Consider the following 27,572-nt stretch of genomic DNA (forward strand, 5'->3'; position numbering starts at 1 on the left):
GCTCCCCTCCTCCTCCTCCTCCTCCTCGGAGCGGGCGGGAAACGCGGTGCTGGAGGGCTCCTGAGGCCTCGTGTCGTTGGCAGGAGGCTGGCTGGGAGATGCTTGTTCGAAGTGAAAGAAGCCGGGGTTTCTGCATTACTGAGGGAAATAAGTGGTTGTTTCTCGCAGTGCCTTCGCAGGCTAAACCGACTTTGTGCTGTGGGCAGTGATTGAATGTCTGAATTGTCTGCACATACCCGCTCAGATGTTTGTGGAGTTGAGAACAATAGTGCTATTGACCAGGGTCACGGTCTTTTGTAAAATTTGGAGCTATTCAGGGACCGGGGCTTTCTGTCCAGGGCCTACTTGTCCATCCGTGACAGGAGCAAATGGAAGTGAGGGTCACCTAACCTGGTGGCTCACACACCATCTGCTATGTTATGGGGGAAAAACCCAAATGAACCTCGGCAGGGCTTTGCAGTGTTGGATGTGAGCAGCTCTCTGGCAGGTCTTTTTTCCCTGTTGCCATCATTTGAGGGGCTATAAAGAACTTGGATTTTTAATCCTTCTGCTTTAGCAGGTATCAATACACTTGAGCAGTCTCTCTGTTAAACTTCCATAAGGTCAGTCCCACACAGCATCAGAATTAATGAGGAATTCTTGGAGCTGTAGCTGAATATTGCCTTAGCCTGCTGACATCAGGGAGGAGTGCACACTAATGTGGTAGAGGATTGCATAATGTTTGGCTGTATCAGTGTAATTAAAGATGCTCTATCTTAGTTGGTAGAAGAAGAGGGTGGGAATCTGGCTTTGCTTTTTGATGATCTTCTTAATGGTACTTTTTGCCCTTTCAGATAACAAGCTGCTGGAGAAGTCAGACCTTCATGCAGTGCTGGCTGATAAGCTTCAAGCAGAAAAATATGACATGCAGAGCAGACATGAGATCAGGTATGTGAAATTCCTTTGCTGTCAGTCAGCTGTCTGTCATGCACACTGTAACCTAAACCATTGTTTGATGCATTGTATAAACAACCTGAAGGTTACTACAGTCACTTAAAACAAACTGGGAGATTTTTTTGAGCTGAAAATAACTAGTTCTAAATATTTGGTAAGGTTACAATAGATTTACAGCGTACAGTGGGGAAATATCTGGCTAAGTTTTGGATAGAAATTAATTTATCAGAGACTCAGGGTGTGAGGGTGGACCAGAGTGAGGTAGCCTTGTGAAGCTTATAGTGCTTGCCTGGTGTTGGCTGGTAATGGTTATGGTGTGACTCTTGAAATTGTTCAATCTTAGGAACATTGCAGTGCAGGAAGAAGCTCACCTCTTAGTGTCTTTCATTCTGTGTCCTCACCTGGAAGAGGAGAATGGAGAAAATCATGATTCTGAAATGTCAGTCCTAAATAAGCACCATACACTAAAAAGAGTGTGTCTTCTGCCTGGTTTTGGCAGGATTTTTTCAGGAAGCTTCCTCTAACCTGGGAATGACACTCTAGTGCTGCAGGCAAGGGTCATGCTGCTTATTCTGTTGGCATTTGAATCCACAGCTAACCAGGATGCTGGTAGTGTGTCCTGTGTCTGGACAGCATGTAAATCCCAGCAGGTAAAGGCTGTTGGGTTCTGCTAGCTGAAGAAAAGGCTGGGCTAAGTAGTGCAGAATTTCCTCCTCCTTCAGGAATTGCTTCCTCTCTTTTACCTCTCTTTGCTACCTAATGCAAAACTCTCTGTCTGTGTCTAATTTGAATACAAACCAAGCTACTCTGTACTGTTACTAGTAAGGAAAGAAGTTCTACAGGAGTTGCAGGCAAAATGTCAGCATTTGGCCAGCAGGCTGGACTTAACACCCATGTGAAAGTTCTCAAGAGCTTTTTGGTGAGTGCACTTGTTGCAAGCCATCTTTAGTTATGGGAATCTGATTTTGGTAGCACACCTACCCTAAGAGATGAGGCTGGAGTAGGTGAGGATGTGAAGGAATACACAGAAACAGCACCTTCAAAGTTGTGGCTAGAGAGGTTTGCATGAGTTCTAGGGTGAGTTGGATACTACTAATGGCTTCCTATTTGTTTTGACACAGTTTTTTGGACTTTCAGTGTGTTCTAGTGTAGCCTGAAGTGTGCATTAGCTCTTTTTGAGAAGAGCATTAAGTTACAGACACCATTTTGAGACCTTTCAGCTTCTGTCTCTATCATGTGTTTGTGGGTGGACTGCTGTAATGCAGAGTGCCTGTAGAAACAGATGCTTGCAATCCCCTCCTTCTGTCTGCCTGCTATAGTAGTCATGCATTTAAAATTATTTCTTCTAGAAGTTGTAATTCAGAGTACTGCTGTGAGCTTACTCAAAGTCTCTGTGATATGTGTATGCTTTTAAAATTGGACTTCTCTTCATGTCTCTGCTTTTCAAGACACAAGTGATAGACATTGCAGTGGTGTCTGTATGGGGGTGAGGTGTGTGTTCTGCTGCTTGATTCCCTGGCTGTTGGTTTTGTGCCCTGTTTTATGCTTTCTGCAGATCTGTAGCATCTTCAAGGTCCACCAGCTCCCTCCAAAACTAATTTGAGGTGGTAAAATACTTGTCATACTTCCAGAATTTGGAGAGTGTACTTTTAAAACGCAGTTGTCTTCATGCAAAATTAAGCAAAGGCTAGTTAACTTTAATTTCAGTTTGAATCCTGTTTTAGAAAGGGACAAAACAGTGAATTGAGCCCTCAGTGTATTTAATTTTAGAGTACTATATAATGGTGTTGTGGGGGAGAGCTGTGGTTTAGTTGATGTATGACCTGTGTCTCTGATGTAGTATGGAAAATGCAGGGGAGGCAATATCCTGAGGCTGTCAAAGGCACAGAAGCAGCTGGATTTTAATGTGTGACATCTCTTCTTCCCCTCTCTCCCAAACTGCAGCCCAGGACACGAGGGCACATGGAACGATGCTCAGCTGCAGGAGCTGGCACAGCTGAAGATCAAGCACCAGGAGGAGCTGACAGAGCTGCATAAGAAACGTGGCGAGGTCAGGAGGTCCTCTCCTGGGCTGGATGGTCCAGACCTGGCTCTTTGTGGACGTGACCTTAATTTTACCCAGCGTGGTTTAGTTGATGTATGACCTGTGTCTCTGATGTAGTATGGAAAATGCAATGTCCTGAGGCTGTCAGAGGCACAGAAGCAGTTGGAATTTAGTGTCTGACATCTCTTCTTCCCCTCTCTCCCAAACTGCAGCCCAGGACACGAGGGCACATGGAACGATGCTCAGCTGCAGGAGCTGGCACAGCTGAAGATCAAGCACCAGGAGGAGCTGACAGAGCTGCATAAGAAACGTGGCGAGGTCAGGAGGTCCTCTCCTGGGCTGGATGGTCCAGACCTGGCTCTTTGTGCACGTGACCTTAATTTTACCCAGCTTATTCATCATCATTTTTTCCTCGTTGTGTGTTCAGCCTTTTTAAGCTTCCCATGATGATGATTAAAATAAACCAGAGATGGTTGTTCTTCAAAACTGACAGTCAGGAGATAAGGACTTCAGTTTTTGGCATAGTGTGATTTCTAGGTGCTTAATTTTTAGCTTTTTAACTGTATTTATTGGAGGAGGAAGGAACTGATTCAGTTTAGGTGCATGACCATTGGTTCTACACAGAAAAGACTTTGAATGATAGAATAGGTGGCTCTGTGAGGTTTCCTTTGTCTCACCTTGCAGGACCACTGCTGTAAAAGAATGGACCAAATAAGCACAAGCAAAGGTTGAGAGTGCCATGGTCTTAGACTGAAAAGGGTTCTGCCAAGTAGATGCAGTAGGGAGCCAGGAGTCCTGTAAGCTACAACATTTGGGCCTGGAAGAGAGGGAAAACCACCTAGTTGGAGGATTTTCTTGGACAGGAAGATGTGGAGGCTTCCTCAGGACAATTGGGTGTTTAAAAACCACAGCAGTGAGTCCAGGAGCTAGTACCTGAGTGGCACTGCAGGCTCTTACAGGAAGGTGTGACCTGGAGAACGTGGTCAAAGGCAGCATGGTAACACCTCACTGGAGTTGTACACAGTAATTCTGAGCTTTTCAAAGAGGTGTGCACTGACCAAAGCACTAAAAATTCCTTCTCTCCCCCCAGGCTGGTATCCCAGGCAGGCACTCTTCCCCACACTCAGCCTTCCCTCTGCCCAGGCAGCTGGGGCTCTGCCTGCCATGGGGCCTGCTGCTGCTTGCTGAGCAAGCCTCTGAGCTGGCAGCAGCAGCTCATTAGTGGTGCCCTCTGCCCCTCTATTTCCTGTGTGCTGCAGAGACTCCACCAGCAGCTTTTCTTGTGGGAACACTCTGCCTGAAACCTGTGTTTACAGTGTGAGCTACGTGTCTCCTGTCATGCCTCTCCTGGCTGTAACAGGGAGATTTGTTGCTTGGTTATTGGCACTCATGTGCTATTTTATTTGGCAATTTTTAGTTTCTATACTGACTTTTTTTCCATGACTTCAAAAGATTTTCTTTTTTTTTTTCCCCTGACTTTAAAAAATAAAATTTCTTCCTAAAGCACTCATCTGTTGGTTTACTTGGCAATATTTAGTTTCTATATTGATTTTTTTTTCCCATGACTTCAAAAGATTTTTTTTCCCCCCCCCGACTTTAAAAAATAAAATTTCTTCCTAATATGCATTCTGTTTGATATGACTTTAATGAAACTTTTTGAGGGATGTGAGATATCAAAGGGCAGTAATTTTGAGACAGCTCATTTTTGAAAGTGGATTCCCTGAGTCAATGACCCACGTGATAGGGGCAGTGAACAGATCTGCTCAGAAAGCTGTGAAGGAAGATCTGAAAGGTGTGCTGCAGGCTTGCAGTGTTAGATCAGTCTGTGCTCCTGCTGGTTGCTGCCCAGTGTGTTACCCAGCTGGCATCCCTGCATTCTGAAATGTCATTTTCTCCTCTCCCTAGCTGGCCCAATCTGTAATTGATCTGAACAACCAAATGCAGCAGAAGGACAAAGAGATGCAGATGAATGAAGCAAAGTGAGTAGGAACTTCTTTTGTCTGTGGTTGGTATGAGACCCAGACTTCTGGTTGAATTATTTATTAGTGTTATAATACTTGCTAGGAGTCCTAGCCAAGGGCTAAGAGCTCCTTTGTTAGGCCTTGTACAAACAGCACAAAGATGGTGCAGGTCCCAGAGGAGATCCTCATTGTTTTGTGTATTTTGCTGCCATCCCAGGATTGCAGAATATTTGCAGAAGATCTCTGAACTGGAAACAGAGTGCCAGGAGTTGAGGAGCAAGCTGCAGGACCTCGAGAGAGCCAATCAGACACTGAAAGATGAGTATGATGCTCTCCAGATCACCTTCAATGCCTTGGAGGAGAAGCTGAGGAAAACTACTGAGGACAACCAGGAGCTGGTCTCACGTTGGATGGCAGAGAAGGCACAAGAAGCCAATCGTTTGAATGCTGAGAATGAAAAGGATTCAAGGTGAGACTGATAACCTCTGTCTGATAAACTACTTCCCAATAGATTTGTGGATATTTAAGAGTACATAGGATAAAACCAGATTTAGTTTTGACCTCTGTGTTCTTGCACAACACAATGAGAAGCCCAGAACTTTGTGTTCCTCCTTCTGGCCAATGCAGACAGATGCTTTGTGAAAACATTCCTGTCTTTTAAATTAAAAAAACATGTTCTTTTGTTTCTTGAGCAACATTTAATTGTGGCCTGAAGATCATAAATCAGATAGAAACTGGATTATTTTTTTACTAGTACTAGATTTGGACTTCTGTTGTTAATACTGTATCTTGATATTACTCCTAGTTTTATCCTTTTTTGGCTTAACCAGCTGAATTGTTTGTTGCATTCTGCTAAAAGGAGTAGCTGCCATGCAACTGGGCTGTGCATAACTTGCAAAAATAAGTTGGTATGGGTTTTTTTTTTCCCTTTGAAGAATAATAAATTTTGTTCTGAATTGCTTCAGCTTACTTGCCAGCTAATAATATCTGGAGGCTGAGAGCCATAATACAAATCTGTTAGTACTTCATAGTTTTGTTATATTTACTAACAAAATCATTATTTTTGCAAGTTTTTGCACTCCATATGGGTCACAAAGGGCTATAGGTACTCTGTCTTATTGCCTCACTTGACTGATCTTGTCCTTTGCTCTTCCCAGTAAGAAAACTGCCTCTCATGCACCATGTCTTGAAAAGCAGGGTAAAATTAGGCTGTGATCTGCTTTATTATTCATTTAAATCTCATGAAGCCCATCAAAACTGTGCAGGGGAACCTCTGGCATAGGACTAAGGAAGTTTTTGTTAAAATAAACTTGTTTTCTTTCTCTCAGGAGACGACAAGCCAGGCTGCAGAAGGAGCTAGCAGAAGCTGCCAAAGAACCCCTGCCTGTGGAACCGTAAGAGCCTTGATTTACAGAGCCTGCTTCACCACCTCATGCTGGGTTTGATGGGGATGCATGACAAATGATATCTTTATTGCTAAATTTGGTGATCTAGAGGAGCTTTTAAACATTGGTGTGAAGTCAAAACTGTACAGAAACTCTCCCTGCTTGAACTTCCAGAAGAAGGAACTCTGTTAGGACTAAAAATAGATGCCAGGACTGAAAGTCCTGAGAATGGTTCATACAGTGAATATATATTATTATCTCAGCATAAAAACATCTGTTATGTGGTGCCTCTGGTCTCCAAAACAGTTCTTCAATCATGAAACAATATGTTTGGGAGATGCCTGCTTTTTTAGGTGTTAGACTACAACTGTGTTCTAGGATCTCCTGTAGGAACAGGTACTGAGTCAGTTAAGGTGGGTGAAAGTATAATGATCACTTCCATACTTGGGGAGATTTGTACTGCAGGAAAATACAGTTTAAATGCTTCTTTTCCCTTAGCTTGTTGAGGTGTGACTCTCCATGACAAGATTACTGCTGACCTCTGAGTCCCAGGCCTGGGGACAGTCCCAGGGCCAAGGACAGTCTTCCCAGCTCATAAAAAAACTGATGGTTTTGGCTCCTTCTTTCTGATTTTTGTAATTTGAGGGTTTGTGTTGTAGATGTGCTGCTTACTGAAGAGGAAAATTGCAGCATTTCAAGGAGTGTGTCCTGGTGTTCACCTTAAAAATATGTTAATGTTGAAAGATCTTTTGCTACATACAGTTTTAATAGCTCAGACTTCAGATTTTAGGACAAAAAGCAGAACTTGATAGTGTTTTACTAAAATATCAGCCTGATACTTGATGTTTATTCCTACTTAAATCCTGAATTTAAACTTCCTGTTCAGTGAGATGGCATCAGGTTGATAGAGTGTGTTTAAAAATAGTTTGTCCTGCAAAATCAGCAGTGGAGGAAAAACCATCATTGAAGGAAAAAAATGCTAAACTGTTGGAGCCCATGATGACTAACAGGGAAAAAGCTTTCAGCCTTAGCTGAGCAGTTTAGCTGCTTCATTTGTGGTGCATGTATTAACTTCACACTTCCTTTCAGTCCTACACCAACACTTGAAGGAGCTGAATCAAAACATCAGTTGTACTTCATGGAGCAGCACCTGAAGTATAACATAGAAAGTATCAGGATGGCTTTGGTGTGAATGAAGAAGGAAAAATCAAATTCTTGTGCTTTTTGGGGTTTTTTTTAAATGCTTCATTTTGGAACATCATAAAAGGGGCTGTGAAAACAGGGTATCACCTGTATTTAGGGTTGCAGTAACTCATGTTTTTGCTGTTCTGTAGCTGTTCCAGCAAATGTAGTTCACTTTGGAGCAAAGCCTTGCTCAGCTGTGAGGTATCATTAGAGTGCTGTACGTGTGGTGCTGCAAGCTGAAATAGAATGCCTGCAGTAGAGAGAATCTGGAAGGGATGCCTGGCAGCATAAATGTGGGAGGAGAAGGGAAATCCAGCCCTGTTGTCAGTGAAAAGTGTAGTTGGGAGCTGGAAATGGAAAAAAAGCAATGTGGTGTCTGGCAGAGACAGGTCAGTGTTTGCTGGCCAGGTCTACATGCATGTCACAGGCAGACAGCCCCTGCAAGTGTTGTCCACCCAGCTGACAGAGAGGAGTGGGTGGTTGAAAATGAAGTGTTGTCTCTCACTTCAGCAGGGATGATGACATCGAGGTGCTGGCAGATGAAACCCCTGAGCCAGCTGAGGAGAGCTCTCCAGTGAGGACCGTCAGCCGCACAGCCAGGTGTGTACCCCTGCAGAAGGTCACCATGCCACTGAGGAGGGACCAGGGGTGTGAGAGAGCTGCAGCAGTGCTGGGAATGTTTCTGAGGGTTTTTATTTGCCTGTAGCCTGCAGCAGAGTTTAGCACTTCCACCAGAGCAGCATGAAACTCTTTATGTTGTGTTCTCTTTAGATAGACTGGATTTATTTCGCTGTTTTAACTCAGTTACTGGAGTCTGAAAAATCTGTGTTTAATCTTAAAAGTTTGAGCACAAAATGGGTAATAACATAGATATTGCAGTGCCTGTTGTGTTATGCCTCAGGGTAATAACATAGATATTGCAGTGCCTGTTGTGTTGTGTTATGCCTCAGTTGTTACATGAGGTATAAACCTGACTTTGCACATGGTTGGGGTTTTGGATTTAGCTGAAATGCTGAAAATAATCTTCACCTAGATTAAATGCATCTTTTTCTTTCTCTAAAATAGCAGTGAGTGGAAAGTAAGAGGTAGTTACATGAGAGCACAGATGAATCTGGTTGAAACTTCAGTCTTGGCAGACTGTTGCATCTAAACCCAGTAATTGAGAGGGTGGAGGTTGAGGGCAGTTGAAGAAACTTCACTCACAAATTATGTTCTGAGTTGTAGTTAACTGGTGACTTTGGAACTGATGCCTGCCTTTGGTGTTTTCTGTCTTTGGACTGGGTCTGCAGGGGAGGGAGTCTGTCCAGAGACTTGTTGCTATGAAATGTGTTTGTGTTGATCTTTGTGTGGAGAAGCTATTCACCAGGTTTAAACCTGTCCTCCCCTCCTTCAGTAAGCGACTCTCCCAGCCAGCTGGAGGCCTTCTGGACTCTATCACTAATATCTTTGGGTAGGTTAGAACACTTTCACCTCTTTATTTTATATATTGGTTTCAATGTACACCAAGATCTTGGTGATGCAGGGAATACAAAGAAAGAATTTCAGCCTTTCTTCTAGCTTCTGCCTTTTTTTTTTCTTTTTTGTTCTCCTCAACTTCCTGTTTCTTCCATCTTGCCGTGTGCTGACCTCTGACCTTTCCCTCCAGTCTGTCTGAGTCTCCCCTTTTGGGACATCAATCTTCTGATGCTGCCAGGTGAAAACATTATCCACTCTTAGTCCAGCATGTGAATGTATTCCATTGAAGTAAGGTGGAACCCAGCTGCATTATCCTGAGTAGATCTCAGATGTTGGTAACACTGGCTAGAAACTGTCTATGGTTAGAGAGAGGCAATGAGCCCCTCTTAGTGGAGACAATTTGTGGGGTTTGCTCTTACTTTCCACTGCACTTTGCTCCTGTAATAGGGTTATTTCAAATAAGTCATTGGGTTCTGTGCTTAGTATGCAGAGTGGAGCCAGTCCTTCCAAGTGAAGGTCTGCCTTAAGGGGATGGTGTTCCCTGAAGTGGTGCAGCCCAAGCTTTTGGATGGAGCATTTTGCTGCCTGGGATGTAGTGCTGTGATGCTGTGGAGTCTCCCTAGACACACTGATGGAGTTGTAGGCTCTCCAGCTGAACTTGGCTGCAGTCATTCCCATGTTTCTCTTTCCTATTAAAAGAGCTTCAGACTTCTCCAAAAGGAGGTCAGAAATCAGTTCAGGTGATTTCTAGGAAACATCTAAAGCCACAAGTGTTAGATGACACATATAATGCTTGACAGATGGGATAAAAGAAGGTTTAAAACTGCTTCCCCCATTTTTAGTCACTGTACAGTGTAGTTAAGTGGCAGGCACAGATCTGGATGAGCTCAGGGGCAGCATTCTCTTCTCCTTTTAAAACATTTCTGCTTTGTTTCATCTCAGGAGGCGTTCTTTGTCCTCATACCCTGCTCCCCAGGATAACGTGGAGCCACATGCAGGTGCCAGTAAAGAAGTGAGAGTGCCCACTACTGCCATATGTGTCTTTGTAAGTACAGAAGGAGTTCTGTTCTACTCTTCCTTTCACTGTCTTCACACTGTCTGTGTGGGGACTGAGCTCCTGCAACTCTGTTAACATTGCCAAGCAAGGAGTTCTTGGTTTGGTAATATAGTTCATCCCACTTAATTCTTCCCAGATGCTTCTTGGAGCCCACGTGCTTGATGTCTGTGGTACTGAGGTCAATGATGACTAGTAAAAGGTCTGAGGGCACAGGGGAGTTACACTCCATTACCCTCTTGGCTCCCAGCAGTCCCTGTTCTGTCATGCCATAGTAGAGCTATGATTGAGGAAGAGACTGCTGACAGTTTGGGATTAATTCAGTGCCAGTTCTCCACAGTGAAGGGAGTTGTGGCACTGAATGTCATCCAACAGAGCTGGTTAAAAGGAGCTTGTGGTAGTGGGGTGTCTTCATTTGTTGTGTGTGATCTAAAGTTTTCAATCTGAGACCTCTTTTATACATTGTTCTGGCCTCACAAAAGGCCCAACTTAAATTTCTGTGAAGGCTGTTGCCTTCTGAATGAAAGATACTGGTGTCAATTGTCTTGTCATGCAGATACTTGTTCTAATGTTCCTCTGGAGTTCTGTCAGGCCCTCCAGTCCTGCATATGGATATTTCATGGATATGGAATGACATTTTTCATCCAGAGTGGCTCACTGCAGCATGGGGGCTCATGTATTCCTAGCCTGCCCTGTTAACATCTTCTCCAGTGGCTGTTTTGGGGTGGAGGGAGCAGCAGTGTTACCCTAAGGAAGAACAGGGTCATGACTGAAGTGGAAGCCTGGAGCTGGCCCAAATAGGGACCATCAGAGGAGGTCCCTCATGGCTTTGTTGTGTTGCAGCCTCTCTCCTCCTCTGGTCACATACAGCAACCACAGTTGATCAACAGATATAAATCCTGGCTAATTTCATCCTAAAAGTATTACAGAGTTCTTTGTGGAAGGTTTTCAAGAACCATGTGAGAGGTTGCATTGTTTTCACCTTTGTTTTGATCTTCCATCATGTCACCTGAACTTGCAAGAGCTGCACAGGCTCCTCCCTGGGTGGAGGGGCAAACCCCAGTAGGCTGTGCTGGCCCCTGGTCTTGGCACTGTGGGGAGTGCTGCCCCATCTTGCACAGCTTGGTGACTCCAGGGAGCAGGCTGGGCTCACTTTTGGAGAGCTGAGCAGGACAGGTTTGGGAAGGTGGAGGAGGTAGCCACTTCAGCCATCATTCCTGGGCATAGTTTCTAGGCAGGACCTTTGACCAGTGCTGTGCTGAATGGCAAATGTCCACTTGTAGAAAGATCAGATTTGAGGTATGATGACCCCTCAATATAAGCTTAGAATCATAGAATCATTTAGGCTGGCAGACCAAGTTTCAGAAGAATGAGTTTCCAAAAGTCCTGCTTTTGAAAGAGCAGTTACTGAAAATACTGAAAGGAATGCAGCAAATGAATTCAGAATGTGGTACTAAAACCATGTGGGTAAGTAGTATAAAGCTGTGAAAAGCACTAATACTGTGTGGGTAAGTAGTATAAAGCTGTGAAATTACTGGGGGAGGGAAAGAAAGGAATCTTAAAATTCTCATAGTTTTTAAAAGGTTAAGGATCAGTATTAAGTGGCCAACTTGAGCTTCCAAAGATGAAGCTGTGGGAAGGACAGTGCACCTGAAGGTAGGAACCACAGCTGGTGACTCTGGGAGAAGGTGCTGACAGCTCTGCTGGCACTGCCTAACCACCAGTACAGAGGACCATCATCACCAGTGTGCCCAGTGAATGCAGCTCATCTGTTCTGCTGTTTCCTGGCAGACTTTCCACACTCAGGCCTGACTTGAGTGTTGTGGTTGCATGAGCTGATGGGATCATGTTCCATGGATGGCCCTAGATGGAGAAATGCAAAGTTAGTTTCCTTCTACAGCATATCACCTGCTGCTGTTTTCTGTCCTTTCCTTAATCTTTTGTGGTGTAACTTAAAAGCCTTTACCTGACACAGCCTAATCTTACCAAGTGCTGTAAGGCTTTGGGCAGTTTCTTATCACTGTTGAGTCCTTGCTAGTGTTTTTCTTGGTTTTTATCTTTAGATAAGGATCAGTCATTTTGCTCTCTTTGTACACCACCAATCACAGCAGAGTTTCTGTGGCTTTTTTCCCCTCTATACCACTGAAAGATCTACAGCTGTGGTTCTGTGCAGCCTGGAAGTTGTGTAGCTTTCTGCTGTGTGAGGGGTTGGGACTGTGCTAATTGCCCTTGGGGTGGCTGTTGTGTTCTCCCCTGCCCAGGATGCCCACGATGGGGAGGTGAATGCTGTGCAGTTCAGCCCTGGCTCCCGTCTGCTGGCCACAGGAGGCATGGACAGGAGGGTTAAGCTCTGGGAAGTCTTGGGAGGTAAAGGATTTTTGCTTTGGGCTGTGGTGGGGTGCTGAAGAAACTCATGGGAGAGTTCTCTTTGTGTCAGCTCCTGTTCTAATCCATTGCTTGTGTTGTTTGTCTTTCTCTGTGCAGATAGGTGTGAGCCCAAAGGTGCCCTCTCTGGCAGTAATGCTGGGATTACAAGCATAGAATTTGATAGTGCTGTGAGTATCTGCAATATCTACTCATTGGGATTGGCAAGAAATAAATGATGATGTGCTCTGCTATCAATTTCCAGTCCAACACTTTGAAAAGTTGCCTAAGGAATCAGTTAAAATACTCATGAGTGTAACTGCAAATAGTTAAAAATCATACACAAGATTTTTACTGGATATGCTGTGGTCTGTAATTCTCATCTTTGCTCTCATCTAAATCTCATCTTTTTGCTTTACAATTTGGAAGATGGTACACAGCTCAGGCACTGGCTGCTGTCAGCTATCATGGTAAAATGACAATAAAATACAGTAGGCTTTGTCTAAAGTAAGAAATGACTTTAGACAAAGTAATTTCTAATCTTCAGCTTCCATCTAAAGCTGGCATAACAACACAAAAGAAGCAAATACACTGAGGCTTTATTATTTCTCTGAGTTTCTCTCCAGAAGTGCTCTGCTGGGGTCTGTGGTGCAGAGGAGAAGGTCTGAGTGTCCCAAGGCTTGCACCTCCCTGACCTGTTCTCCCAGCAGTTCCTCACAGTCGTGGCACAGCAGGGGTGTGCCTGGCAGAGTGTTTGCTGCCAGCTTGTCAGCTTTGGTCAGTTCATGGTAACTGAAGCACTGGAGGTGTGGCTGGGATCAGCATCCAACAGTCCTTACTTGAAGGAGTTTGTGGTCTTGGGCTGTTATGTGGTCTGACTTCTCCTGAGACCTCTTCCATAACACAATGCCTTACTGCATGGAGAGCAGAACAAAGCTGCCATCATTTCTTCAATTTGCCAATTCTGTGTGCTAAGACTTTATTGATCCACACCCTGAAGGGTCCTTCCTTTGGACACAGCTCTTTAGATGTTTGCTGGCACTCTTAATGTGCAGAGAAAGTAGTTCTGAGTTTGACAAGCTGCTTGAACACATCTGAGGTGAGATGCTGATGGGCTTCAAGGGTTCAGGAGTGCAAGCATGAATCTTGTGGTGTCCATTCCCCATCATGACTCAAGAGCCCTAAGCTTAAAGCCATGAACAAGTCTATCTTTGGACAGATTGACTTTTTGGAATCTTAGTTTAAGATGCTAGAATTGTAATGAAAATTTCCATAATTGGGCTAATTCCACTCTGAGGCCTAGCTAAGTTTGTTCTCTTGTCCCTTGGCAGCACAGCACTAACGTAGCTGTAATGATTTATTGGGAGTAATTCTGAGTTTCATTTGCACATTAACTAGGGGAAGTAGTTTGAAATTCCTCTTGTGTTCACAGGGTTCTTACCTCTTGGCAGCTTCAAATGACTTTGCCAGCAGAATCTGGACGGTGGATGACAATCGGTTGCGGGTGAGTCGAAGGCAGAGCAGTGCTCAGGCTGCTGCTCTCTCATTCCCAGCCCTAGCTGACAGGGACTTGGCAATTTTGGAAGCTGGTCTTTTACAGACTTTAATTCTTCTTTACTTCTTTTAAGGGTTTTCACAGCAGGACCTAAAATACAGCACTGCACAGCCTTGCAGGAAACTCGGTTACTGCCTGTTTTCACAGTACAGCCCCCCCTCAGCAGCAAAACCTTAGCATGTAAGCCTAATACACTTTGGAATCCTCTTCTGTGGAAAATTAAATGCTTCTTATGGTTTATGGAGAACCACTTCAATGTTTTAGCCTCAATCCAAAGAGAGGACTGCTGAAGAAGGATTTGCAGGAGATGGAGGGGTTTTTTTTAGCTGTTAAAGGCAGCAAGGCTAAAAGTGCTTAACTTTATTCTCAGCGTCTGTCAAAAGATTCCTCCTCTCCTCCCAACTCCTTTGTACTCACATTCTCCAACCCTTAGCTCTAGTTTAAAGAAGGATTCACCTTTGATGAACCAAAAGAAGAGTTTCTTTTCTGTTTTCTAAGAATTTTCTTTTTATTTTTTAATTCCTCAGCTTCTCATTTTAGGAAGATGCCACTTTGATGTTCTGAATCTTCTGACATTTCCTGTTGGTTAGAACCTACAGTTGTGTTGTAATTCACCCAGTAGTTCCCCTTTAGGAAAATGAAGAATATCAGCTCTTCTGCAGCTTCAGTTTGGGTGTAAAACCTAATATTCAATGTGAATTGTAGTGAATAAAATGTCAGCAGCCTATGCATTTAGTCATTACAAAGGGTTAGTTACCCTGCAAACACCCACCTGGCTTCACAGGATCTTCCTGCAATTTTTTGGTGTCCTTGATGACTGCCAGCTTTGGGCAAGTGTTTGCTGAGGTAGAATAGTGCATGGATGTGTAAAGGCTTGCACGTGAGCACTGAGCTGGAATCATGGTAAACTTTGGTACATAACACCCTACGTAAAACCTGAATTGTAGTGAATAAAAAGTCAGCAGCCTGTGCATTTAGTCATTTAACAAAGGGTTAGTTACCCTGCAAACACCCACCTGGCTTCACAGGATCTTCCTGTAATTTTTTGGTGACCTTGATGGTTGCCAGCTTTGGGCAAGTGTTTGCTGAGTTAAAATAGTGCATGGATGTGTAAAGGCTTGCACGTGAGCACTGAGCTGGAATCATGGTAAACTTTGGTACAAACACCCTACTTCAGTGCAAATGGCTGTGTTTAGTGACTGTGCAGCAAGAGCAGAAGAGAGATGTAGGGTGAAAAGTTAGATCCTCCCTTCTGGAGTTTGTGGCCTTTCTTAAGACAACATGATCCTTATAGTAAGCTTTGTTCTGCTAGAGTTTGTGTTGGATATCAGATTTTCTTTTTTCCAGACTTTGCTCCCATTCCTTTCCATTCTTAAGTGTTTTTCCTTTGTATTTCCCAAGCCCTGATTGCTTTGTGTTATTTGATAGTCCTTTGAGTATTTAAAAAAACTCTGACTTTATACCAAAGATTTCTCTCGTTTTTCACAACCCTTACTTCAGTCATTCATTATGTTTTGTCATTTAATATGTGAATATTCAGCAACTTGAAGTCAGGGTGGTTCATGTTCTTCTCAGCCCCACAGAGCCTCCCCCTGCAGTTACAGAAACTGCTCTGAAGTCTGTCATTGTCTCAGCTTCCAGGCTTGAAGACGTGACAACAATTGAGACTAGATACCCTGTTGTATCCTTGAGAGAAGCTCATTATGAAAAACCTGAAGGCATAAATTCCATTTTCAGCATGCTTCAACACCTTCTCCTCCTTGTTCCTGCGAGGCTGCCTTGCAGGTGGCCATCTCTCCATGAAATGTAGGTGTGTGGAGTGTTGAGGAGAGCTTGCAGGGTCCCTGAGTAGCTAGAGAAACTGCAGCCAAAGGTGACCTGTCTCCCAGCTGGACTCTGTGGCACCTAAAGATTAACCCTGGGTAGGAGTCTTAACTACAGGACATGGGGTTTTGTTTTCCAAGCAACGCAGCAGACATGCCAACTATGATTTAAGATTATCTTTGAATTGTTAAGCAGCAGAAGTAGTAAGCTAGGAGGAAAGGGAGGAAGTGGAACTGTGACTTGACCATGGGACTCTCTCCCCCTCAGCACACCCTGACAGGTCACAGTGGTAAGGTCCTGTCAGCCAAGTTCTTGCTGGACAACGCCCGCATTGTTTCGGGGAGCCACGACCGGACCCTCAAGCTCTGGGACCTCCGCAGCAAAGTCTGTAAGCAAGCCTGACTCCTGCCTTCCCTCCATGCCCTGGGCTTCTGCTGAGTGCAGCTGGGAGCCTGACATCAGGCAGATGTTTTCAGCTTCTTGCTAGGCTAAGAAAGTGAAAAATAGAAGCCATTCCTTCTTTTGTTACTCAAGTAACTGGATTCTTTTTGCCTGATACCTGATGGAAGAAATGTGCATGCAGGAAGCACTGCTAATGCTGTTACACCAACAGCAGCTGCAGTCTGAGAGTGTGCTTAGTGTTCTTCTTGTTTCCCAGTCTTGGGGGGTGGGTATTTTACTCTTCCTCTAAAAAAAATGGAGCCAGGTCAGAGTAAAATGGAGCCAGGTCAGAGTTTTTAAGCCTGAGGTGGATGAAGATGTCTTTTAGAAATGCACCCAAAAAAATGCAGCATCTCCAATGAAGAAAATGTTAGGATCCAGGCTTTTCTTTGGGAGAAACACCTTATTTCCTTGCCTTTTCTCTCATTGGTGGCTCTTAAACCTGTTTGCACTGCGAGAGAAGTTGAGATTCAAGGGTACCTTGATAACTGGACTGCAAACATAGGTCAAGGAGACAGTTTCACAAGCAAATTATAGCTGTCTAAATACAAAGTGGAAGTAAAGCAGCTGTCATGGGAGCATTTAAGGGATATTAGCCACAGCAAAGGAGATTGAGGAGGGCAGAGAGGTTGCTGAAGATTTAAGTCAGGATTATTCTGAGACAGAGTTTGTCTGCCTTGTGACACTCCTTGGACACTGCCCGTGTGGCCACTGTGTGTGTGTGTGATAGAGTGATGATTTTCTGTCTGTTTTCATCAGTTTATAAACTTCAGTTGTCACTGTTTTACCCTTTTCAGGTATAAAAACAGTGTTTGCAGGATCTAGCTGCAACGACATCGTGTGTACTGAGCAATGTGTAATGAGTGGCCACTTTGATAAGAAAATTCGTTTCTGGGACATCAGGTAAAATTGTTGTAAGAGAGCTCATAGGGTAGGAATGGTGATGGGATTGCTCTCTGAGTACACTCTGAACTAGGGAGCTCTTCTTCCTGAGCTTGGAAGCTGTTGAGACTTAAAACTGTTTCAAAAGGGCATTGTAAGAGAATTTTGGTAGTATTTTTATACTGCTTGGTGGTTTGGGGTTGGGATTTTCTTTTGGAAAGGCAGTCTGCTCTCTTGTAAATATTTTGCATTGGTCAGCACTTGCCATTCTGGATGTTATTAACTTTTTCAGAGGGTGGGGTTGTGAGGAAAGTGGCATCTATTGGTTGAAAAAGTTATCCACAAAATGAGAGCTAGCCTGGGAAAGAAACAAAATGTGAGAATAACGCAGTAATCTTTTTTTCTTCTCTTCCACACTGGGACAAGTCAATGTTTGGGTGCTGTATTTTGGCTTCTGACCCTGGTTTACATTTTTTTTAACATTTTTTTTTGTCCTTAGGACAGAGAGCATAGTAAAAGAGCTGGAGCTGCTTGGAAGAATCACAGCTCTGGACCTGAACTCGGAGCGCACGGTTTTTTCTTATCATCTTCCACGCTGGGACAAGTCAATGTTTGGATGCTGTAGTTTGGCTTCTGACCCTGGTTTACATTTTTTTAACATTTTTTTTGTCCTTAGGACAGAGAGCATAGTAAAAGAGCTGGAGCTGCTTGGAAGAATCACAGCTCTGGACCTGAACTCGGAGCGCACGGAACTCCTGACCTGCTCCCGTGACGACCTCCTGAAGATCATTGATCTGCGGGTGGGTGCTGTCAAGCAGACCTTCAGGTGAGTGTTCTCCACTGGAACACAACTTCAGACTTGTGGATTGTGGGTTGCCCTCCATGCTGGAGTGTTTTTTCAGCATCTGCATGGAGAGAGCACTCCTAACTTTTTTTCTACATAGGTAGCGAAGTTCTCTAGAGTCTACCAGCAAAGATCTGCTCTGGTGGATCTTATTTAGCTCTTTAAAGCAGATGGCTTGGCTTTAGAAGCCTTTGGCCTAAATGAAGGAATTTCTTCAGGTGCAGTTGGGTGGAGGGTGTGTGAGAAATGCAAATTGGAATAAGCTCCAGTATCCCTTTATTCCAAACCATGTAGAAATCCTTACCATGCTCTTCAGTGAGAACCTGGAAGTCAATCTTATAAATGTATTCACAGTTATCTGATTCTAACTTTTCAGTGCCCAGGGATTCAAATGTGGCTCTGACTGGACAAGAGTTGTGTTCAGGTAAGGACAGATAAGATACCTGATGAATCTCTCCACAGAAGGTGAGTGATTCCTGATGCTTGGCTGCACTGTCCCCATTACAGCTAGAAAATCTGGGGCAGAGTTTGTGATTTGTCCAAGGTTACCTCTTGGTCAAGACAGGGTGTGTCTGTAGGTGTTGATCCACTATCTTGGAAACTTCCCAATTTCAAAGTGCTTTCACCTCTTAGTGTTAGCAGCTGGTAACAAACAACTCTCAGAGACTATTTAATGCCAAGCTGCTTGCTTAGGAACCTGTGGGTGGAATGATGTGTGGAGATAAATTGCTGACTTGAGAATTCTCTGCCTTTTGCACCTTCTCTGATCTCCTAGCCCTGATGGTAACTATGTGGCTGCTGGTTCAGCTGATGGGGCCCTCTACATTTGGAATGTGCTCACTGGGAAGTTGGAGAGGACACTTGCAAAGCATCACAGGTGAGGGGGAGCTGGCCCTGTAATCTGAAGTGGGGGTCTGGGTTGTGAATCTTGCAGAGCTGTGCAAGAATTCTATTCTTACAGCTTTGTAACTTGTATTAACATGTGAGAATTTTTGATATGCATATTCTTTATGAATTCATGGCAGTATTGTCCAGATTGAATTAAGGTTAGGTTTGTTGTTGTTTAACTTCTTAAACTGAGGTATGGTTCTGATAAAGTCCATCTAATAACATTCTGAAGAAACTGTATCTCTGTTAGTCTTATTAAAAGTGTCTTGAGAGCTGAGGAAGTCTTTTTTTTAATTTTATTTTTCCCTATAGTCAGAGTACTATTGTATTTCATTGAGTTTTCAGGGGAAATCAGCTTCTTTTTAACCTTATTCCTGGCTTCCCTTGCAGTTCTTCTATCAATGCCGTGGCGTGGTCGCCAGCGGGTGCCCACGTGGTCAGTGTGGACAAAGGAAACAAGGCTGTCCTGTGGTCTGAGTTCTGACTGGATGGAGGGTGGAAGGCAGAGCATGCAGCACCTCTGTGTGTGGTGGTGCTGCTCCATGGCTGAACAGGAGACCTGAGCCCAGTCCAACCTGAGCTGGGCTGTTGAGTGCTTGGGCTTCGCTTCCCAGAGGCAAGTTCTGAGGCAATGGAGGAGGAGCCCGAGGCAGAGACTTCTTGTGGCCATCACTGCACTGTGGGACTTGGCAGGGGACTGGCTGTGCTGGGTGGAGGATGCTCCTCAGCCATGCCTTTATGTGCAGTGTCTATGCACCAAGTGGGGCTGAAGATACTGGCAGGATTCCTCACCAGACAGCTGTGCCAAACGCCCTGTCACACAGACCTATCTACAGCACTTCCAAGCTGGAAATGTTGGAAAGAAGTCACTGTGTATGCTGACATAACACATGTCCTGTCTCCTCTGTTCTGTTCTCGTGGCCTGGTTCAGGCATGGTGTGAGAAGATCCTGGAATGTGGACAGGTCCTAGGCAGTCTGGAGTGTTGGAACAGCTTTTGGAGAGAGTCTTCCATGGCTCTGGCAGCTCTGCCTTGGAGTTACCAGCTCAGTTCAGATCTGCTGAGATCCTGATGCAGGTTCTCCAGCCCTGTCCTGTGAACTCGTAGCAGTTTCACCTGTTCATAAGGCCAGGGCCCATTTGTCAGGGCTGCTGCCCCCTCTTCTTAACATGCCCTTCAACAGCTTGGGTGCCACAAAATAGGAGATGAAAATCTTTTTATTGCACGGGCAGTTTGGTTGTGGGGTGTGAGGAGAGAGAAGTTCCACTTCTGTGGTGCTGCTGTGCTAAGGAATGTAGCCCTGCTGTGACTTCAGTCCCAGAGTAGAGAAGTCTGGTCCCTTTTTCTGTTCATCCGTCCTGTCCTGGCAGCTGTCAGTGGAACCCAGGGGAGCAGCAGAGTGAAATCCCAAATCCATTGTTTTGGTGCTGGCAATTCCAGGCCACTTGCCCCCTCCTTGAGCACACGTGCAATATTCCTGTTTCTGCTGGAGAGCCCTCTGTGCTATGGGGCAGTGTCTGGGCTCTGTCCCTCCTGAAGCATCCAAACCCAGGGGTGTGGCTGAGTGTGAGCCACCTGGCACAACTCCAGCCAGACCTGTCCACGTTGTCTGGGCCCCAGGACAAGCCACCAGCGTTTTATTGCCTTTTTATTTGCACTTTATTTTCTTCTTTCCCCATAAAGTTTTCCTTTGGAGGCGTGTTTCTTTGGAGGGGCTGGATTAGGGGGCAGCTGCTGTGACAGGCATCTCTCTAACCTAGCCATTTGTTCAGACACTTTCTGCAGAGGGGAATTAAGAGTACACGGGGCAAAGTTTTTATTTATTCAGCTGCCCATAAGAACTTGATTGTAAATAAACCTGTGTTCTGCTTTTAAAACCCCACAATGCTCAAGATTCATTTACTCACGTGCCTGTGTGTGAGATCTCCTTCAGCACGAGCAGAGCAAGGAGCCTGGAGTGGGTTTTTTTCTGTGCTGTGTTTTCCTGGTGAATTGTGGATTTGTGTCCAGCTGCACTGTGGGATTTGGTGGAGAGTGGGGAAGGAGGATAATGCTCTTAGCCTGAAGCTGGACATCCTCCAGGTACAACCTCCTGCCCTGGCTCTGGAATGTTGCCTTACCATATTGAACGAGTGCATCTGTCCTTGAAAGGTTGGTGGTTTGGAGAAATGACTGAATTGAGGAAATCAGTTGTCTGTGTTGCAGACACTGCTGAAAATAGGTGGCTTTGCTGTGATACTTGGACTGCTACCTTAAGTTTTTAAGCCAATAATAGGAGTTGCACATTTCTTTAAAAACATGAAAACACTTGTGAAGATAATGCTCTGGTTCATACTTCAGAGTAATGAGGTGAAGCCTTCAGCTGCTCACTATAAACATTTCATACATTGCTGACCACCCTCCTGTTTTTGTGAGAGCAGAAGCCTGTCCAGCTCTTGGATGTGACTGTAGCAAAAATCAGAAGATTCACATTGGTGTTTCTGAAGCATTTCTAAAGATAAAGTATTTTTAATTTTGCCTGTTGCTGTGCCAGAAGGTCCTTCTTGAAGAGGCACCTACCAAGAGTCCAGGTGACCTTGGTTAGTGCAGAGAAGCAGCTCACTAAATAACAAGTCAGCATGATGAAAGATTATTGGGAGATTAATGCAATAAAAACTGCAGGCTCTGATGAGGAGGATCAGGACAGGTTTAGGACATGTATAATTCAGGCTGCTATACTGGTGTGTTTCTACAAGGTGGACACAGGGCTTACACAAAGGGCTTTGTTCTGTCTGTTGGTGCTGTTACAAAGAAGGTGCCTAATACTCAAGGATAATGGCTGGCTAGCTAAGACCTTAAGCATTTTGGATTAAAATTCCATAGGACCAAGCTATGTAGGAAATTCTAGTGACCCATTTTAGCTTTTTTTTTAGCTCTATGGCCTCATCTTCTGCTTCAACTTGCAGAGGGAAGGAGAGAAAATGAAGGTCCCTGCTCTGCAGAGGTGGCTGTTGCACCGTTTCTCTGCAAAAGGTGGAGCTGCCTTCAAGTGGGTTGGGAAGAGGGGGTGGGGTGGGCTCGGGCCTTTCTCCAGACATAAGGAAGTGCATCAGGAAGCACGTGTTGTGGAGAAGCTGCTCCCAAGCTCCCCTCAAAACTTGCAGTAATGTGTGTTCCTACCACGTCCTGGGTCCCCAGGGGAGTAGCAAGTGTAACAAGAGTGCTCCTTCCTCTCCTGGAGGATTCACAGTGCCAGCAGCAAAAACTTAAACCCAACTTTCTCCTATTTGTTTTTTTTTGCACCATCTGGCTGAATAGAACACATGGATTTTGGAGGTTAATTTCTGGGGTCTCTTCCCTACTTCCTACAACCAGCATCTGGCTTTTCTTCAGCACAGGCATGTGTGAATTTCTGTGGTTTAGAGCTGGCTGGTTTATGTTTGCTAGAGTGGATTAAACAGGGTGGTGATTAAGCTCTCCAAATAATCCACCTCCAGTTAAATGTTGCTGGAATTTGGATAACTCTGAAGGAGCTGATGAACACGGGTTCTGTGCTCATTTTTTGGCATCATTTGTGTACCCAGGCAAATGTTGGTGGCTGTTTGCAAAAAGCAAGCTTGATTTGTGCCTGCAAGTCTGCCTGTGATGGAGGGTGCTGTTGGGGCTGGCAAGTGGAGAGGATATCATGTGATCTTGCTAATCAAACTAGCAGATGCAGGCCAGAAGAAAGCTACAGCTGTTTATGCAGTTTGCAAGCCAAAAATTACACATTGTTGTGCCTAATTGCAAGACCAAACTCCTGGGGCCAGGGTGGGGGGGAAGCTATTCTTGGGACATTCATGAACAGAACTGATTGAAACCTCTTATTCCTGTGTCTTACATCTCAGATGTTGTGCCTCACACCATAAGTAAATTAAGGGGGGCAGATGTACCAGCTAGCAACATATTGTTTTGCATCAGAGTGCCAATGGCTTGTTGGAGCAATAATAAACTGCTTAGTGATTATGAGAAGAATACATTGTTCTCAGTGTTTGGTGGTTCTTCATAATGGCATCTATTTATAGAGACTGGCTTTGGGGGTTTATAAACTCCCTTTTTCATGGATGGCTCTTGTCTGTTCAGCTTGTTGCCAGGCTGCAGCCTCAAAGAAGGTGAAGAAAGCTTTAGAATAAAGCTGCTTTCAGCAGCCCTCCTGTTCTAGGTAAGTCTGTAGCCCTCCCAAAGCATCTTGGTATGACATTGTAGACCTTTTCATTGAGGATCTGAGCTTCCTTAGCTAATGCTTTATGTTGCTGACTTAACCACTTTCCAGTTGAATCTTAGCCCAGGTACAATATTTGCTCTTGGAGGGGGATTAATTCTTGAAATCCTGGATGGACGCAACTCGGGCCGAGCTTTCAAATCCCCTACAAATTGTCTTGCTGCTTTGCTAAGGGGTTAGTGATTCCCTCCAGCAGATGTGAAGAAGCACAGGAGACAGCTGCGTGGAAAATTCATCTTTCTTCAGTAGCTTAGGAGTTCAAGTCTGTCTCCTGGCAGCTCCTGTGGCATTCGGAACACAGAAAGGTATTTAATGTTATTTGCTCATTTATTTCTGTGCCTACAGCTTGAGTAGGATGTCTGTTCAGCCACAAAGACTATTCTGGACTTGGAAAACCCACCTATGCTTCCTGAAAATAGAAAAAGGTGTAGAGTCTGTCTCTAATCTCTACCTTACATTTTTTCCAGCTTTCTTAGAAGGGAAGTATTTCCTTTTTCTACATGTTGTTGTGTGCAAATAGGCCCTAGAAACTGATTCTGTTCTTGAAATGTTTTTAAAATGGGAAAGCAAGCAGAAAAATAGAATGGAAGCACCCTGCAAGGATGTTCATACAGTCAGACCAACCATCTAACATTGTACTCATTCACACAGGTCCACCAGGGAGAAGAATAGGGCACGTGTAGCATCATCCTTTCCTGATGCTGCTCCTCAGCTTCAGAACCTTACAGGGTTAAGGTTGCCCCTGGCTGATCCTGTCCAACATGTACCAGGAGCCTTTTCCCTGTGAAGGTGTCCAATCCTGTGAATCAGTTCCTCTTGGTGATATCCAGAGCCTCCTACTGCAACACTCTGTAGTCTGGAGTCTCATGTGATGTGGGGAGGTGCTTCACTTCATTTTGAACTTGCTGGTTGGTCACCTAACTGGATGCTGCTGTTTTATACCTTATGACAAAGTGAAAAACTAACCTCTCTCCACTTTGTACCTCTCAGGTTTTCTGGACATCACTCCCTGGATGTCCCTTGTGTCCTTCTGATCCTTTTTTTCCTTTCCAACCCCCCCCAAAAAAAAAAAATCTTATTCTGTTTTTATTTTGGGTACAAGCCATTCCCTATCCCTGGCTGTACTTGTTCCTCTTCTTGGGCAGGTAGCTGGACTGTTATATTCTCAAGATCCATTCTGGTTTGAGTTCTGTGATACCCTATGAATAATGGGTTGTATTTGCTTCTAATTTAGGGAAATAGAGTAGGACAGGTGAGTTTTCACTCTGGGTTTAATCTGATTCCATACCCATAGGTGCCACCTTGCTAGGTCTCAGACTGAGCATCCTGTACCCAAGATGTGGGTCTGTCAGGGGTCTGAGGTGGTGTCAATGGTTAGGTATTCACTCCTTAACTGGGCTTCTTTCATTTCATTTCACTCAAGGATATGCTCAATAACAAATGTCCCAGGACAGATGACACTGCACTGTTGTGTACTCCAGTGTAACAAAACCAAACCCCCAAAACAATCCAACCCCAGAAACTAGCCCAAGCCCATAGGTATTGATATTCTTTCTCCCCTGTGTTTTATCCCATGGGTAATGACTAAAATCCTTCTTGCCTCCTGACAATTTAGAGCCTCTGATGACAAATCTTGAGGTATGTTTTGAAAATCAAAGTACTGTGTGTTGCTCAGGTTACTTTTATCTGTACTCTTACAGATTTCTTCATGAAATTACTCTCTGCAAAGGCCTCTCCACATTTTTCTATTAGTCTGCTACTTTTGAAATATAAATTAACTAAAGTTCTTGGTCTCTTCTAATGTTTCTGAAGAGATGTTTTTAATTGGATGTTTTGTTTTGGTTTTTTTTAGTGAGGAACTGCTAAAATGAAAAGAAATACACCTTGTGCTGTGCCTGAGTATCTAAAGAAGTAGTGTTTGGTAAACTGTACTTGGGAGTACAACCACAGAATTGTTTAGGTTGGAAAAGACCTTTGGGATCCTCAAGTCCTACCATTAACCTAACACTGCACAGTCCACCACATCTGCACAGCTTTTAAACGTGTCCAGGGATGGTGATTCAACCACTTCCCTGCACAGCCTGTTCCAGGGCTTTAAAACCCTTTATGTGAAGAAATTTCTCCTAATATCCAACCTAAACCACTCCTGATGCAATTTGAGGCTATTTCCTCTTGTCCTATTCTTGTTACTTGGGAGAAGAGACCAATCCCTGCCTCACTACAACCTCCCTTCAGGTAGTTGTAGAGAGTGAGAAGTTCTCCCCTGAGCTTTCTTTTCTCCAGGCTAAACAGCCCCAGTTCCCTCAGCTGCTTCTTGTAAGACTTGTTCTCTAGACCCTTCACCAGCTTTGTTGCCCTTCTTTGGACATGCCCCAGAACCTCAATGTCTTTCTACTGCCCTTAGCAGTACAGGGGGACGATCAGTTCCCTGGAATGCTTCACCCACCAAGTGTAATTCTGCTTTTCTCTCACCCATTTATTTTTTCTGATACCTTTCCCAGGACATTGTGAGGCAGAAGAGTTTAATTTACCCAGAATCTCATACCCATCTTTGACCCTGAGCTGCCCTGAGTCTCAGAAGACAGGGATGAGTGGGAAGAGTCCTAGTTCTCCTCAAAAACAAGTCATCTTCAAGAAGAGCACCCGTGACAAAGCTGTAAGTACCATAATAAAGGGTTTACATATAGGTATCAGTTTTGCTTGTTGTCAGACTGGAGACTTACTAGAAAGCTCTTTCCTGTCCCCTTAGTCATTTTCTGGAGGTCTATGAACTGTATTTAGCATTAAGTCTGAGGAGATGATGTAAACAGAGTTTACAAGGCAAGACTCTTGTCTGTAATACAAAAGGAAATCAACTTGCCTCTCCTCCTGGGTTCTCCTTCTGCTGATAAATGTTTAAAACAAAGCTGATTTATTGCTTTTTCAACTCAATGGCATGAAAAATACTTAAATCTATAGTTCTTTGTCCTATGCACAGATATTTGTTGTACTTCCAAGCATCCATCTGCTTCAGGTCTTCAGTTCTGTTGTCCTGAAGCATGTGAATACTCCTGCTGAGGCTGGTGGGGATTGCATATTTGCTGGGGGAAAAAAAAAACCCAACTGTTTAAAATGGAATTGTTCTGATTGCTACAAGTCTTACAGCTCTCTGTCCCCCAATACACAACCATGATCATCTTCTCCCTGCAGCTGACCATCTACCTGGGGAAGAGGGACTTTGTTGACAGCGTGGGGGACGTGGAACCTGTAGGTAAGTGCAGGAGGACACGTGCTGCCCTTCCTGCCCTCCCAACCCCACTCACCCTCTCTTCATCTTATCTTTTCCTTCCTTTCAGATGGTGTGGTGTTGGTGGACCCTGCAATGATCAAGGGGAAAAAAGGTCTGAGGTTTTATGCAACATATATTTCAGAGATTTAGTCCTCTTATGAAGTGAGATGCTGAGCTAGAACCTTTTTTGTTTGAAGAGTACAAGTGTAACTCTCTTCCCAGCGATTTGGCTTCTTACACAAGTTCTTACCTATGGTGTGAACACCTGGTTATACAACCACGTTGAAATGGGTTTCCTTGACTGTAGTACAGGTAGATTTTCACCCCCCTAGCTGCATGTTTCACCCAGGCTGTGCTTGGTTGCAGTGTACGTGTCCCTGACCTGTGCCTTCCGCTACGGCCAGGAGGACATCGACGTCATGGGCCTCACCTTCCGAAGGGACCTCTTCTTCTCCAGGCTCCAGGTGTACCCGCCTGCTGACAAGCCAGAGTCTCTCTCCCACCTGCAGGAATCTTTGCTAAAGAAGCTAGGGAAAAATGCTTATCCCTTTTTGTTTACAGTAAGTATCTCAGAGGAGCCTCTGGCCCTCTCCTTGTCTGTTATTACTAGGCTGCTGAGACTCGGGGATGGACTGAAACAGGGATTGAGAGTGAAATCATGTTATGCAAAGGTCCAGTTTGGAGTGACAGGCAATGTACCTTTATTTTTCTTACCATCCAAAGTGGTAAAGTGCAGGGAGTTCCTAACAGCACGTGAAAAGTGCTTTCCTTGAAAGGACAAGGAAACATGCAATGGCTTTACGCTAGCAACAGCTCCTTAGATCCTTCTCTTCCCCATTCCCAAGGGGCTGGAATACTTTATACTATTGCCACAGCACTCACAGAGGAAATGCCAAATCCCTTCTCTTCAAAAAAATGTTGTGGATCAAACAAGCAGATGAAAGGCTCTTTACCAGATGTTGTCAACAACTAGCAGCTCGTTGCCAAAGTCAGATTCTGACAGGATGTGCTTCCAGCACTGTCAGTGACGTGTCTGCCTTGGCATCCCTGAGAAGGTCCAGGTTTGAAAACCACATGCTCTGACAGAGCAGCAAACCTTTGAATGATTCTGCTAAATGGGTTGGGACCTGCTGTTGTGATATTAACCACTCAGACACAGTCTAGTCATCTCCAGACTGCTGGAAGTCTCTGGCAGGGTGTTAGCACTCAGTCTCCATGAGCTGCTCTGTAGCCCTCCCAGTTGTCTGGA

At 44.5% G+C, this 27,572-nt stretch overlaps 1 protein-coding gene across 3 annotated transcripts; it reads left to right on the forward strand.

Moving 5' to 3' along the window:
- The first annotated feature begins 841 nt into the window (after nucleotides 1-841).
- On the forward strand, nucleotides 842-19,482 carry ATG16L1 (autophagy related 16-like 1 (S. cerevisiae)). Of its 3 annotated transcripts, XM_008939083.1 has the most exons (17): nucleotides 842-927; nucleotides 2,878-2,983; nucleotides 4,883-4,956; nucleotides 5,156-5,407; nucleotides 6,267-6,332; nucleotides 8,022-8,108; nucleotides 8,902-8,958; nucleotides 9,906-10,008; nucleotides 12,279-12,384; nucleotides 12,502-12,572; nucleotides 13,814-13,885; nucleotides 16,028-16,148; nucleotides 16,999-17,104; nucleotides 17,760-17,909; nucleotides 18,304-18,351; nucleotides 18,703-18,804; nucleotides 19,206-19,482. In XM_008939083.1, exons 1-17 carry the CDS (start codon nucleotides 905-907, stop codon nucleotides 19,297-19,299), a joined length of 1,638 nt encoding a protein of 545 aa, XP_008937331.1. In that variant the 5' UTR covers nucleotides 842-904; the 3' UTR covers nucleotides 19,300-19,482. The 3 variants fall into 3 exon arrangements, with proteins under 3 accessions (XP_008937331.1, XP_008937332.1, XP_008937333.1); XM_008939084.1 differs by lacking the exon at nucleotides 8,902-8,958; XM_008939085.1 differs by lacking the exons at nucleotides 842-927; nucleotides 2,878-2,983 and adding an exon at nucleotides 3,239-3,295.
- Nucleotides 19,483-27,572: the final 8,090 nt, after the last annotated feature.

The sequence above is a fragment of the Merops nubicus genome, unplaced genomic scaffold (assembly GCF_000691845.1).
Source record: "Merops nubicus isolate BGI_N331 unplaced genomic scaffold, ASM69184v1 scaffold3384, whole genome shotgun sequence".
NCBI lineage: Eukaryota > Metazoa > Chordata > Aves > Coraciiformes > Meropidae > Merops > Merops nubicus.

Excerpts from the sequence above, each read along its gene's own strand:
- ATG16L1 (XM_008939083.1), top strand. The coding sequence starts at position 905 with ATGCAGAGCAGACATGAGATCAG. Across the intron at positions 928-2,877 it reads CAGAGCAGACATGAGATCAG|CCCAGGACACGAGGGCACAT; the intron begins GTATGTGAAATT and ends CCCAAACTGCAG. Across the intron at positions 8,109-8,901 it reads ACCGTCAGCCGCACAGCCAG|TAAGCGACTCTCCCAGCCAG; the intron begins GTGTGTACCCCT and ends CCCCTCCTTCAG.